We start from the raw sequence: 12,398 nt of genomic DNA on the forward strand, positions 1-12,398 counted from the left end.
CTAGCATGAAGAAAGGAGCGCCTCTGCTTTCTCTGAAGTTTGCAAAGATTCAGCATGACATCTAAAACTTTGATAAAATTCTATAGATGTGTGGTGGACAGTGTATTGACTGGTTGCATCATGATCTGGTATGGTAACACCAACGATGCCTTTGAACGGAAAAGCCTAATAAAAGTAATGGATACGGCCCAGTCCTCACCATTCCCCCCTCCACCAATGTGCACACGTACGTGGAAAGCTGTCACAGGAAAGCAGCATACTTCAGCAAGGACCCCTTCATCCCGGCCATACTCTCTTCTTGCTGCTGCCATCAGGAAGAAGGTACAGGAGCCTTGGGACCCACTCCACCAGGTTCAGGAACAATTACTACCCCTTAACTATATGGCTCTTGAACCAGTGGAGATCACTTCATTCGATTTTACTCACCCCATCACTGAAATGTTCCCAGAACCTATGGACTCACTTTCAAGGACTCTGCATCTCATGTTATTGATATTTATTTCTTCTTCAGTATTTTTTTTTCTTTTGTATTTGCACAATCTGTTGACTTTTCAGCATTGATAACTTGTCTGTCCTGTTGGCGGTGGTCTTTCATTGATTCTATTGTATTTCTTGCATTTACTGTGAATGCCCACAGGAGAATGAACCTCAAGGTTGTGTAGTATATTGTGATATATATGTACTTTGATGATAAATTTACTTTGCACTTTGAACAAAGGATGAATTAAAATCTAATCTGACAACATCCTAAATTCTAATCCACTTTTAAGATTTAAATTCTAAGCTTCTTAAATAGAAGGTTAATTGTCTCCATTAACTTTGGACCTCGGAGAATGGTGGACTAGGTTTATATCAATTCCACTGACATAGTAAGAAGCATAGCTTTGCAAGTATTTTTTTCCTATGGAATGAAACACTAAAAAATGTTGAGGAAGTTTCATTTACCTCTGACCATATTCCAGCTTCCCACACCGTCAGACAGTCCTGACCCTCACAGCGTTGTAATGATGCAGGTTTTGGTCCGGGACAGTCTCGCTCGTGAGCTCTAATCAGTGTTCCATTTCGGAGCTGCTGGGTGCATGCCACTTGCCTGCTTTGACTTCCTTTACCACAAGTACGTGAGCATGGTGTCCACTCTGTCATCATCCACCTGTTGTTACAATGCAATTATAATTATGAATCGTTATAATGCAATTCACTGTTATCAGTAATGTGGTAATTTAGGAAGAGTAAGACAAAGGGCTTGAAGTTCCACTGAAGTGCTGGAAATGCCAGCATCCGACGTGTATTCATCATCTCTGCTTTGAATGTTGGACCATGCTCATAATATGAATTTATAATGCCATCTTTGTAAAACCAATACTCAGAAAGTAACTTGGCATGATCTAGTAACTAGTACTTCAGAAATCTCTCATCACAGTTCAGCATTTTCCAACTGCAGAGATACTTTGCACTTGTCAGTAAATTCACCTAGAAGAAGGGTCTCAGCCCGAAACATTGACTGTTTACTCTTTTGCTGTCTGGCCTGCTGAGTTCCTCCAGCATTTTGTGTGTGTTGCTTCTTCTAGACAGTTTACCAAGTACAGAATTGCAGGAACGAACACCATGCTGGAGGAACTCAGTGGTTCGAGAAGCATCTGTGCAAGGAAAGAAATTGATGATGCTTCAGAATGAAACCCTACATCAGGGCTGAGATTGGAGAGGTGAGGTATCAAGCATAACGAGGAGAAACGGTGTGACAAGAAAGGATTCTGAGGTGACTGGTGGACTGAGGAGGGGTTTAAGATGACAGGCAGGTTATTGGCAGTTCAGGAGTTGAGGGGAGCTGGAGTTGGAAAAATGTGGCGAGTAAATGATGGATGAGGGCAGACAGAGAGAGAGGAAGAAGGGAAAAAACATGTAGAGTACAGAGAGGGGGAATGTGAATCCAAAAGAAAGCTGCTGAAGGCAGGAACACAAAGTATTACCAGAGCAGTATTCAGATGAGTAAAGGAGGTGAGAATGGAAGAGGTGAGTGACAGTTGTAACTAGATGGGGTTGTGTTGTGTGCGTGCGGAGCCTGGACATTGTGGGTGGATAGTGCCAGGACGGAGAAGGAGACAAAGATGATTGAAGGGCGACTGGGTGGGGGGGGAGGGGTGAGAAAAATGACAAAATCATTGGAACAAATAGCAAGACCAAACACAGAGGGGTGAAAAGGGAATTAAGAAGGGAGGGGATGGGAAGAGGGGGGAACAAGGAAAGGGGTGAGGAGGTTACCTAAAATTGAAAAGCTTAATATTCATCATTGCATTGTAGACTACCAAGGCTGAAAATAAGAAGTTGCTCCTCCAGTTTGTGTTGGAGTTCATGCCGGCTATGGAGATGGCCAAGGATGGACAGGGAGCTGGACGGGGAGTTGAAATGGCCTGCAACTCGGAACTCAGGGTAGCCATTACAGACTGAGGTGTTCTGTGTAATGGTCGGTAAGTCTGTCCTTGGTCTTGCTGATGTAGGAAAGGCCACATCAGGAGCGCCTGATGCATCAGACAAGGTTGCACGTGAATCTTTGCCTCACCTAGTAAGACTGAGTGGTGGTAAAGGAATGAATTGTAAGGGCAAGTGTTAAATCTACTGCAAGGACAGGAGAAAGTGCCGGTGCTAAAGGAGGGATGGGTGGACACAGAGTCATGCAGGGAATGATCCCTGACGAAATCAGACAGAGTGGGGAGAACATGTGCTGGCAGTGGGATCGCGGTACAGATAGTAGAAATGATGCAGGGCTACCTGGTGGATCAGAAGCTTATAGTGAGAAAGGGAAGGTTCGGGAAACTCTATCCCTGTTCTGTCTGGGGGAGGAGGGATGAGAGCAGAAGTACAAGAAATAGAGGAATACGCTAATGGAGAAACTGGGAGAAAGGAATGGAATCCTTACAAGAGACAGGGGTGAGAAGTGGTGCTGTCCAAGTAGCTGTGGGAGTCTACAGTTACTATAGCCAGTAAATATCAGTAGATAGATCTAAAAAAGGGAGAGAGGTGTCAGAAATGGTTCACGTGAATTTGAGTGGAGGGTGAAAGTTAGTGAGAAAGGTGATAAAATTGATGAGTTCTGTATGGGCACATGAAATAACAATGCAGACTTCAAGGTAACAGAGAACGCGCAGGGAGTGGTACTGGAGAAGGTTTAGAATGGGGACTGCTCTTTACAACCAACAAAAAGCCTGGCATACCTATGGCCTATGATAACACCTTTGATCTGTAAGAAGTGAGAGGAGTTAAAAGAGAAGCAATTTAAGGTAATAACAAGTTCAGCCAGCCATATGAATGTATTGTGGGCAGGGAACTGGTTGGATTGTAAACACAAAATAAATTGCAGATGCTGGGGTCAAAGCAACACTCACAAAATGCTGGAGGAACTCAGCATCGGACAGCATCTGTGGAAACGATCAGTCAACGTTTCGGGCCGAGACCCTTCGTCAGGACTGAAGCGGGAGGGAGCAGAGGCCCTATAAAGAAGGTGGGGGGAGGGTGGGAAGGAGAAGGCTGGTAGGTTCCAGGTGAAAAACCAGTAAGGGGAAAGATAAAAGGGTGGGGGAGGGAAAGCAGAGAGGGGTTAGGCAGGAAAGGTGAAGAAGGAGTAGGGGAAAACACAATGGGTAGTAGAAGGAGGCAGAACCATGAGGGAGGTGATAGGCAGCTGGGGGAGGGGGCGGAGTGAAACTGGGATAGGGGAAGGGAGGGGGAGGGAATTACCGGAAGTTGGAGAATTCTATGTTCATACCAAGGGGCTGGAGACTACCCAGACGGTATATGAGGTGTTGCTCCTCCAGCCTGAGTTTAGCCTCATCATGGCAGTAGAGGAGGCCATTTATGGACATATCCTAATGGAAATGTGAAGCAGAGATGAAGTCAGTGGCAACTAAGAGATCCTGTCTGTTATGGCGGATGGAGTAGAGGTGCTCGACGAAGCGGTCCCACAATCTGCGTCAGTTTTCACCGATGTAGAGGAGGCAGCACCGGATGCAACAGATGACCCCAGCAGACTCACAGGTGAAGTGTTGTCTCATCTGGAAGGACTGTTTGGGGCCCTGACTGGTGGCAAGAGAGGAGGCGTAGGGACAGGTGTAGCACTTACACTTAAAGGGATAAGTGCTGGGTGGGAGATCCGCGGGGAGGGACGTGTGGACCAGGGAGTCGCGGAGGGAACAATCCCTGCGGAAAACGGAGAGGGGTGAAGAGGAAAAGATGTGCTTAGTGGTGGTTGGATTTTTGTTTAGAGGGATGTGGAGGGCTTTAGGACTTCCCTGATAGAGGATGGAGGTATGTAAAGATTGAACAGCTATAGTGAAGATGAGGCAGCTTGGGCGGGGGAGTCGGAAATTGTCCAAATGGTTGAGGTGTGAGTTGTTCCAGACATAGATGGGAAGAAAATGGACAAGGGGAGGCCTATTTATGGATCTTGTGTAAAAGAAGTGGGAACTACGAGGTTGAGGCACTATCAGATTAGATGTTATGGAGTGGAGATTAGCTGATGTAATGAAATTTCTGACAATGTGGGAGTTGATGGACTCTCTTTTCTTATATAGATATAAGATTACTGAGGAATAGAATAGCCAGTGTTACTATAGTACAGTGTTCCTATGGTATAGTGTTACTATAGTATAGTGTTCCTATGGTACAGTGTTACTGTAGCCAGTGATACTATGGTACAGTGTTACCAGTATGTCAAATGTTATGGAGACGCAAGACTGCCATTTATTTCTGTTTTCCTCTCTCTGTTGGTCTGTCTCCAAGTATATTTACCTGCTACAGTCTTCCAACTCAACCCCTGCTCAGACCTCACCTCCCCTACCTGGCAATGCCTGTCAGTCATATCGCTCTTCCCCAGTCCACCAGTTCCTACAATCCTTTCTTGCCTCTCCCCTTCTCCTTTCTATGCTGGCCATTTCATCTTGCTGCTCTACTCTCAGTCCCATTCCAGAGTTTCAACTCGAACCATTGACAATTTCTTTCCTCCTACAGATGCTGTACAACCTGCTGAGTTCCTCTAGCACATTACTTGTCGCTCCACATTACATCATTTGCAGTCTCGTGTCCCCATAGCATTCAACGTACTGGTAACACTGTACTATACCATCACTAGCTATAGTAACACTGTACCATAGGAACACTGTACTATAGTAACACTGGCTATTCTATCCCTTAGTTTCCTTATGTCTATATATTCTACTGTGCCTACAATATAATGAAATTATTGGGCAACATAACCTTTGATTTACCAGCAAGTTTAATTAAACAGCATCTGCAAAGCCTAGCACATGCCAGATAACAGTGTTTACTGGATAAAAGCTGATGGTTGATTTAGATCAATGTCTGTACCTTACCTGGTCTGACAAGGCTGCTGATTGCATTTGCGGACTAGTGGCTCAGGTCTTCTCAGCTGCTTGCATTTCCGGTTATCCACAATAGTTGTAGTTTTGCTCATAATTTTTGTGCAAGTCACAAGTGTTTTTCTTTCTCCTAAAAAAGGGTAAATAAAAGGCTGGTGGTTCACAAAATGATGACTCTTTGTGCTCTTGATCAAAGGTCACACAGGTATTACTTATGCTGCTTCCCCCTCTATCTTGTTTCAATAGACAAAGAACTCTCCTTTCGTTCAGCAGAAAATAAATTAGTAGTTGAAGAGGCAAACTGCGAATTCAGTTAGGACAAGAAAAGTGGTGTACATTGCCAATCAACATTGGTCAGCAGGCAGCATTAAACCTTTCATTTACAAAATGACACATACCAAAATCTGTTAAAAGGTGCTGTATCTTCACATGTGAAACTGCAGAATATGTAGAACATCAGTAAAAGGAGCATGAGTCAATCAGTCCCTTTGGCCTACTCCACGGTTCAGTAAAGATCATGGTTGATCCATTCCTGGCTTAGTACCACTTGTCTCTCACCTTACCCCGTGACTACTGTCTTAAATGTGCCATTCTCTGCTTTGAATATATTCAGTAACTCCACCTCAACAACTGTCTGTACCATAAAATTTGAAAGATTTTGGGACCCTCTGAAAGACAAACTCTTCCTCTCAGATGAGTGAAAACATATATTGCAACCATGCCTTCCAGTTCTAGATAGCCCCACTGGAAAAATCATGCGATCAGCATTATCAATGCTGATCTCCCTCAGAATCTTATATTTCAATATGATCAGCACTCTTTTTTTCTTTCTATAGTTTGAAGAGTTTAGGCCTTCCCTGCGCAATCTCATTTCATATGTGTATCACTTTGCCCCAGGATCAACCATCTGTGCTTTCTCTGAATTGCCTCCAACAGAAGTGTAACCCTGCTTAAAAATAGGGAACATTGAATGCAGTGCTCCAGAGGCAGTTTGTCAGCATTCCGTAAAATTGCATCGAATTTTCCCACATTTAACTCTAAGTCCCTTTCAATACTGGCCAACATTCCAGTAGCTTTCTCAAGTGCTTTCCTTTGTTCTTTCTTGTTTTTCTTTTCTTTTTCTCTTTCTTACCAAAACCAAATTATATGGGCTGAAGGGGCTGTCTCTGTGCTCTAATATTTTATGACTCTAAATCAGGGGTTTCAAACCTGGGATTCACAGACCCTCGGTTAATGGTAGGGGTCCATGGTATAAAAAGATTTGGAACCATTGCTGTAAATTCTGTTCAAGGCATTAAACAAGAGAATGAAAATCCAGGACCTTACAGTTATCCTAACATAATTGATCTTAATTTCCAGGCAAAAGATAGTGATCTAAAATTTCCAATAAACTAAACAGTTAGATAAGATATTGTTTCAATTAGAGATAAATAAAAACTGTGGAGACCTCTAAATCTTATTACTTGTGTTGTGGCAGCCTGCACACGTGGGACTCGAACTGCCATCGGGAGCCACGGGCAGACACGCGGTAGCGCGTTTGGAACTACCCGCTTGGGGCGGACCTTCTGGGGACAGTCTGATGTCACGTCCGCCCCACGGGTCACAGGGGCCCATGGGAGGGGAGATTTAAGTGCGTGATTTTGAATCAGTAAAGGCATTCTGAGTTCAGCTCTATCTGCCTCCATGTTTTTCTTTAGTAGCACGTTTGCGCACGACTACAGTGTCACTTTGAAGGTTAAGATATCTCAGTACTTGCTGCTTTCCAAATTCACCAACCCCTGTGGTCAAACCTGTTTAAATGTAAGCGCCTACCTCTGCCTCCTATCTTAAGACTATAACCTATGGATACCAGGCTTGAGGCAGACGAATCACAGGCAGATATCCTCACTGATGCCCTAAGAAGTCCTCAGACCCTATTTCAGGATCACAGACAAATTCAGAGTAAATTTATTATAAAAGTATATATATGTCTTCATGTACTACCCTGAGATTCATTTTCTTGTGGGCAGCCATAGTTACCACAAACACAATAGAATGGATGAAAAAACACACAACAAAGATGGACAAATAACCAATGTGCAAGAGACAACAAACTGTGCAAATACATAAAAAACACAAAATAACAATTAAGAAAAGCAATAAGTATTGAGAATATGAGCTGTAGAGTCCCTTGAAAGTGAGTCCATAGGTTGTAGAATCAGTTCACTGTTGGGGTGAGTGAAGTTATCCTCTCTGGTTCGAGCTTAATGGTTAAGGGAAAGTAACTGTTCTTGAAACTGTTGGTGTAGGACCCAAGGCTTCTGTACCTCCTTCCTGATGGCAGCAGTGAGAAAAGAGCATGGTCTGGATGTGGTGGTCTTTGATGATGGATGCTGCTTTCCTGCAACAGCACTCCATGTAGATGTTCTCAATGGTGGGGAGGATTTCACCCATGATGGTCTGGGCTCTATCCACTACATTTTGTAGGCTTTTCCATTGAAGAACATTGGTGTTACCATACCAGGCCGTGATGAAACAGGTCAATATACACTCCACCACACAACTATAGAAATCTGTCAAGGTTTCAGATGACATGCCAAATCTTCACAAATTTCTAAGATAGAGGCACCTTGTGCCTTTTTTATAATGGCAGTTATGTCCTGAACCCAGAACTGATCCGCTGCTCAAGGTTCGAAGTTCAAGGTACATTTATTAACAAAAGTATATATGCAGTATACAATTCTTCTCCAGACATCCATGGAACAAAGAAAACCGTGGAGGCCATTCAAAGAAAAACATCAAACCCCCATGCACAAAAAACCCAAGTCACTAAAACAGCAATAAGAACATCAACTGCCGCCCCCCCCCGCCACACGCGCAAATGGCAACAAGAAAGAATTGGCGAAAACACAGAACATTAATAAAACAAAACTGAGAGTGTCCAATTGAACTACAGCGCAACCTAGGTAGATCACAGACCCAGAATTCAACATCAAGGAAGAGAGATCACTCAAACTCAGGGGCCTTCCCTTGGGAGCAGTGAGCAAGAGACTGTCACACGCAGACAGCTTCTCCAGCAGCAGCAAGTGAGAGGCTAGTGGATGGTGCTGAACACTTGCTCACCTCTTTAATCTTCCTCAATGCTTTAATCAGCGAGAAATGGAGACGATCATCAGCTCGTAGCTTCTGTCTCTGAGCTTCTAGGCCTCGAGGCAGCTCACCCTCTGGTACCGTGTTGGAGACAGCAAAGCTCCACATTGCTCAGTTAATCTTCAAACTATAAATCATAGGCTCCAACAGCACCAGAAATGCGTTTAAAATAAATAGAAGATCGAAAAGAAGTGAAAGAAGCATTCCATGGACTATCTGGAAGATGTTGACCAAGGTAGCATTATTTGCTGGCACCATCTTGACCGGATATGATTAACACCAAGGAACTTAAAGTCACTGACCCTCTCCACCTCTGATACCCCGATGACAACTGGCTCATGAACCTTCTGGTTTACTCCTCTTGTAATCAATAATCTGCTTCATGGTCTTGCTGACATTGAGTGACAGGTTGTCGTTTGTGGCACCATTCAGCAAGATTTTCAACTTCCCTCCTATAAGCTGATTTGTTTGTCACCACTTATGATTCTCACATCAATAGTGCTGTCATCAACAAACTTAAATATGGCATTGGAGCTGTACTTGTCCTCACAGTCATCAGTATAAAACGAGTGGACCAAGGGGCTCAGCACACAGCCTTGTGGTGCACCTGTGCTGATGGAGATTGTGGAGGAGATGTTGTTGCCAATCCCAACTGACTGGGGTCTGCAAGTGAGGAAATCAAGAATCCATATGCACGAAAATGTATTGATGCCAAGGACTTGGATCTTATTGACTAGCTTTGAAGGGATGATAGTATTTTATGCAGAGCTGTAGTCAATGAAGAACATCCTAATATATGCATCTTCAATGTCCAGATGTTCCATGGTTGAGTGATGAACCAATAAAATGGCTTCTGCTGTTGATCTGTCGTGATGGATGGGAAATTGGAGCCTGTCCAAGTGCCTCCTCTGGACATTAGGTTACTGTGACAGGGTGCTTTCGATCTGCCACGATCCACACCTTAGAATATAATTAAATTTTATAAATTGCCAGCATTCATCAGAAATCCAAGGAGTTGCTGGGCGTGTGTTAAAAGCAAATGAATGCACTTGGATGAATTGTTTGAAATACTTTTCTCTGGTTTAATTAAACTTGGTTTAATTTTGACATCCGTGTTCCACGAGTGATGTATTGAAAATTTTGATGTTCAGCAAACAAAAGCAGCAAGTGTTCATTTTGAAAGTACATCTCACATGTTGGAACACACTTCAAAATACTTTATGTTAATGATGACAAATTAGATGCCAAGCAGAAAGAGAAAATGTCACAAGTTAAGGTAGTAAAAAAGAGACAATTTTGAAGAGCGGTAAATAAAATTTACATATCAAAAAATTTAAGTGATAAACCATTTCTAATATGGGGTCTGAGGAGGCATTGCATAAGCATTTTAAACGATCAATTGCGTCTAACAAATTCCTCATTTGCAGTAACAAACTGTGACATGGAATTTCAATTGTATAATACTGTGCTTTTCACTGTGATGCATTAGGATAATATTTTGCAATTTGAAAAGTTTTTAAGACGTTCCCAGTTTTTCACACTGACAAAGTTTGACTGGACAATTTCTGTTGTTATTCACATCTCTAACCCAGTGCTAGTTCCAGCTCAGACCACTTAAAAACATCATCATGGGTGCAGGAGAATTACTAAACCTAATGGTATTAAAACATAATAATTAAACCACAACATTTTGTCAAATACAGTAACTTCACTGGATAAATGTTTGAAAGATCTTGGACTATGGAACATTTCTTGATGGGAAAGTACACTCAGGATCGCTGGCTCTGATTAATGTTTTGGGAAGTTTACTGTATCATGGTGGAGCTCAGATCTCCGCAGTAGGCTGAGTTAGTTACAGTGTCTTCAGTGGGTAGCTATCCAGTCAGCAATCCACAATCAGTTCAGACTCTGGGCTAACGGTCTCAGTAAGAGTGAGAGACAGCTAATTTGGACAGCTCCTGATTACGGGCACTGGAATGGCTATGCATGATTAATCCGTGTCTGTTGATTGTTATACAGGCAGCGAGCCAGCTTCATACTGCCTGCTCACAATCATTGCTGCGTACTGTCAGTACTAATTACTTTGTTCATTGGCTGGATGCATTGGTAGGGGGCTCAATGTTGCAAATGGGTAACCCCAATTAAAAGCTACTCTGCACTGTCTAAAGGAGCCAGCTTACACATCCTAAAGGAGGTTGCAGAACATGGTAGTCATTCTGCAGACCTAAAAGAACAGTGAAAATTGGCATGATTTAGGAGGTGGTGAGCTCCAAGGTTTTGGATCCATCAGCAGAGGCTTTGGCTGAAGAACTGGAAAGTGTGAAGGATGTCTCACTCCTGGCAAGGGGCCAGGAGGACATTCAGATAAATTTCTCAATTGCAATTGAATCATATCCGAGGAGAAGTCTTTTTTCCAGAGAGAGTGGTTGTGATTTGGATCTCACTGCTCATAAGTCTGGAGAAGGTAGGATAGTGGGACTGATAGGTTGCTCTCTAGAATGCCAGCATTGGCTTGATGGGCTGAATAGCTCCTTCCTGTGCCAATACAATTCTGTGTTTCTATGTTGAGATGTAGAGATGTAAGAAGGAGATTCTAGGGCATATGGCAACTGGTGTGAAAGCTGGTAGTCACATTATCTATTAAATTTTCACACTGTGAGAAGGTCTGAAATGAATGACAACAGAGAAACTGGAGGCTTGTAGGACTTACAGAGTGGGATGAGGCTGGTGGCTAGGAGCAGAGTTTGTGATGGAGACCAAAGACAGAGGCGCTCATGTTCCCACTATCTAATTGGCAAAACATAGTGATCTGACGAATTTGATCTGGCAAGAAACAAGAGATCTGACAGATTAGGATTTGGAAACTTCTCTAGAAAAATAAAACTATGATGAATAACCACAATGTTCCTATTTACACACATAAGCAATTGTGACAAAAATGTACAGCTGCCTTGGGATAACGATGCATCTAAGCCAGAAATGCAGCTTAGCGATAGCATAGTCTGTTGGGCATTATATTAAGGATCGTAGATAGGGAATTCCATTTCATGCGCAAACTCGGCAAATATCCTCTGAACTGAACCAAGTTATAACTCTTATTGATGACTCTGACTGCAGTTTTACAAGTCCATCTTGAACACTTAGTTCAATAGTTTTGTCAGAGTTTAACTAACCAAGCGAAACATATGAACTGACATCAACTTCCTTGTAAATCAAAAAAAAATTGCTGGAAATCTGAAATAAAACAAAAAAGGTTAGAAAAGCTTGACTGGCCAAGCAGCATCAGCTTCAGTATCTGGTCCTCTGCAATTGTGATTTCAATATTGACTTTCTTGTACCTCCAGGAATGGTTGTAGGGAGTCTGACATCAAGCTCGGTGTCATGGAATAAAATCGCACCAAAGAAGATCATTTGTAAGAGTACATCTGTGTCCTAGAACAGTTCCTGGAAGATGCACATTACCCAAGAGATGACATTGCCTCTGAAATTTCCCTATTGTAGAGCTGCCATCATAAATTAGAAGTAAAGTTCAATTTAGCTTTTAAAACTGTCCCTTCCATTTCCTGTAAGCTAGGTAAGGTTGCTGAAAAAAAATGCCGTTTCGAACCAATTTTGCAAATCTGCAAAATATATGGAATATGAAGACTTATGACACCTCGCACAAGCATCCTGCCTGTGGAGAAAAGCCAGTTGCAATAATATATCAGCATTGGCATAAAAATACTTAACTTGAATATTTTACTAAGATATCACGTACAATACCAAAAAGAAAATGAAATATGCCTGCACAGTCCTTCAAAAGCTATTGTTCCCAGGAGGAGATTATTTGAAAATAATCTGCTGTTATTTAAGTCTAGACAGAATTTGATTACTGTTAAAGAAACACAAAAGTTTTGGACT

At 42.6% G+C, this 12,398-nt stretch overlaps 1 protein-coding gene across 5 annotated transcripts in view; it reads right to left on the minus strand.

The window, feature by feature from the left end:
- LOC140211678 (A disintegrin and metalloproteinase with thrombospondin motifs 19-like) overlaps positions 1–12,398 on the minus strand; it is a 387,009-nt gene that overhangs the window by 45,039 nt on the left and 329,572 nt on the right. For all 5 annotated transcript variants that reach the window (XR_011889546.1, XR_011889548.1, XR_011889547.1 and 2 more), the window contains 2 exons: positions 5,364–5,499; positions 946–1,150 (listed from right to left, as the gene is read on the minus strand). Coding sequence is in view for 2 of the 5 variants with exons in the window: in XM_072281716.1 (XP_072137817.1) it covers positions 946–1,150; positions 5,364–5,499 (341 nt within the window). In the remaining 3 variants the exon portion in view is untranslated. The remainder of the gene's footprint in view (positions 1–945; positions 1,151–5,363; positions 5,500–12,398) is intronic.

The sequence above is a fragment of the Mobula birostris genome, chromosome 17 (assembly GCF_030028105.1).
Source record: "Mobula birostris isolate sMobBir1 chromosome 17, sMobBir1.hap1, whole genome shotgun sequence".
Taxonomy (NCBI): domain Eukaryota; kingdom Metazoa; phylum Chordata; class Chondrichthyes; order Myliobatiformes; family Myliobatidae; genus Mobula; species Mobula birostris.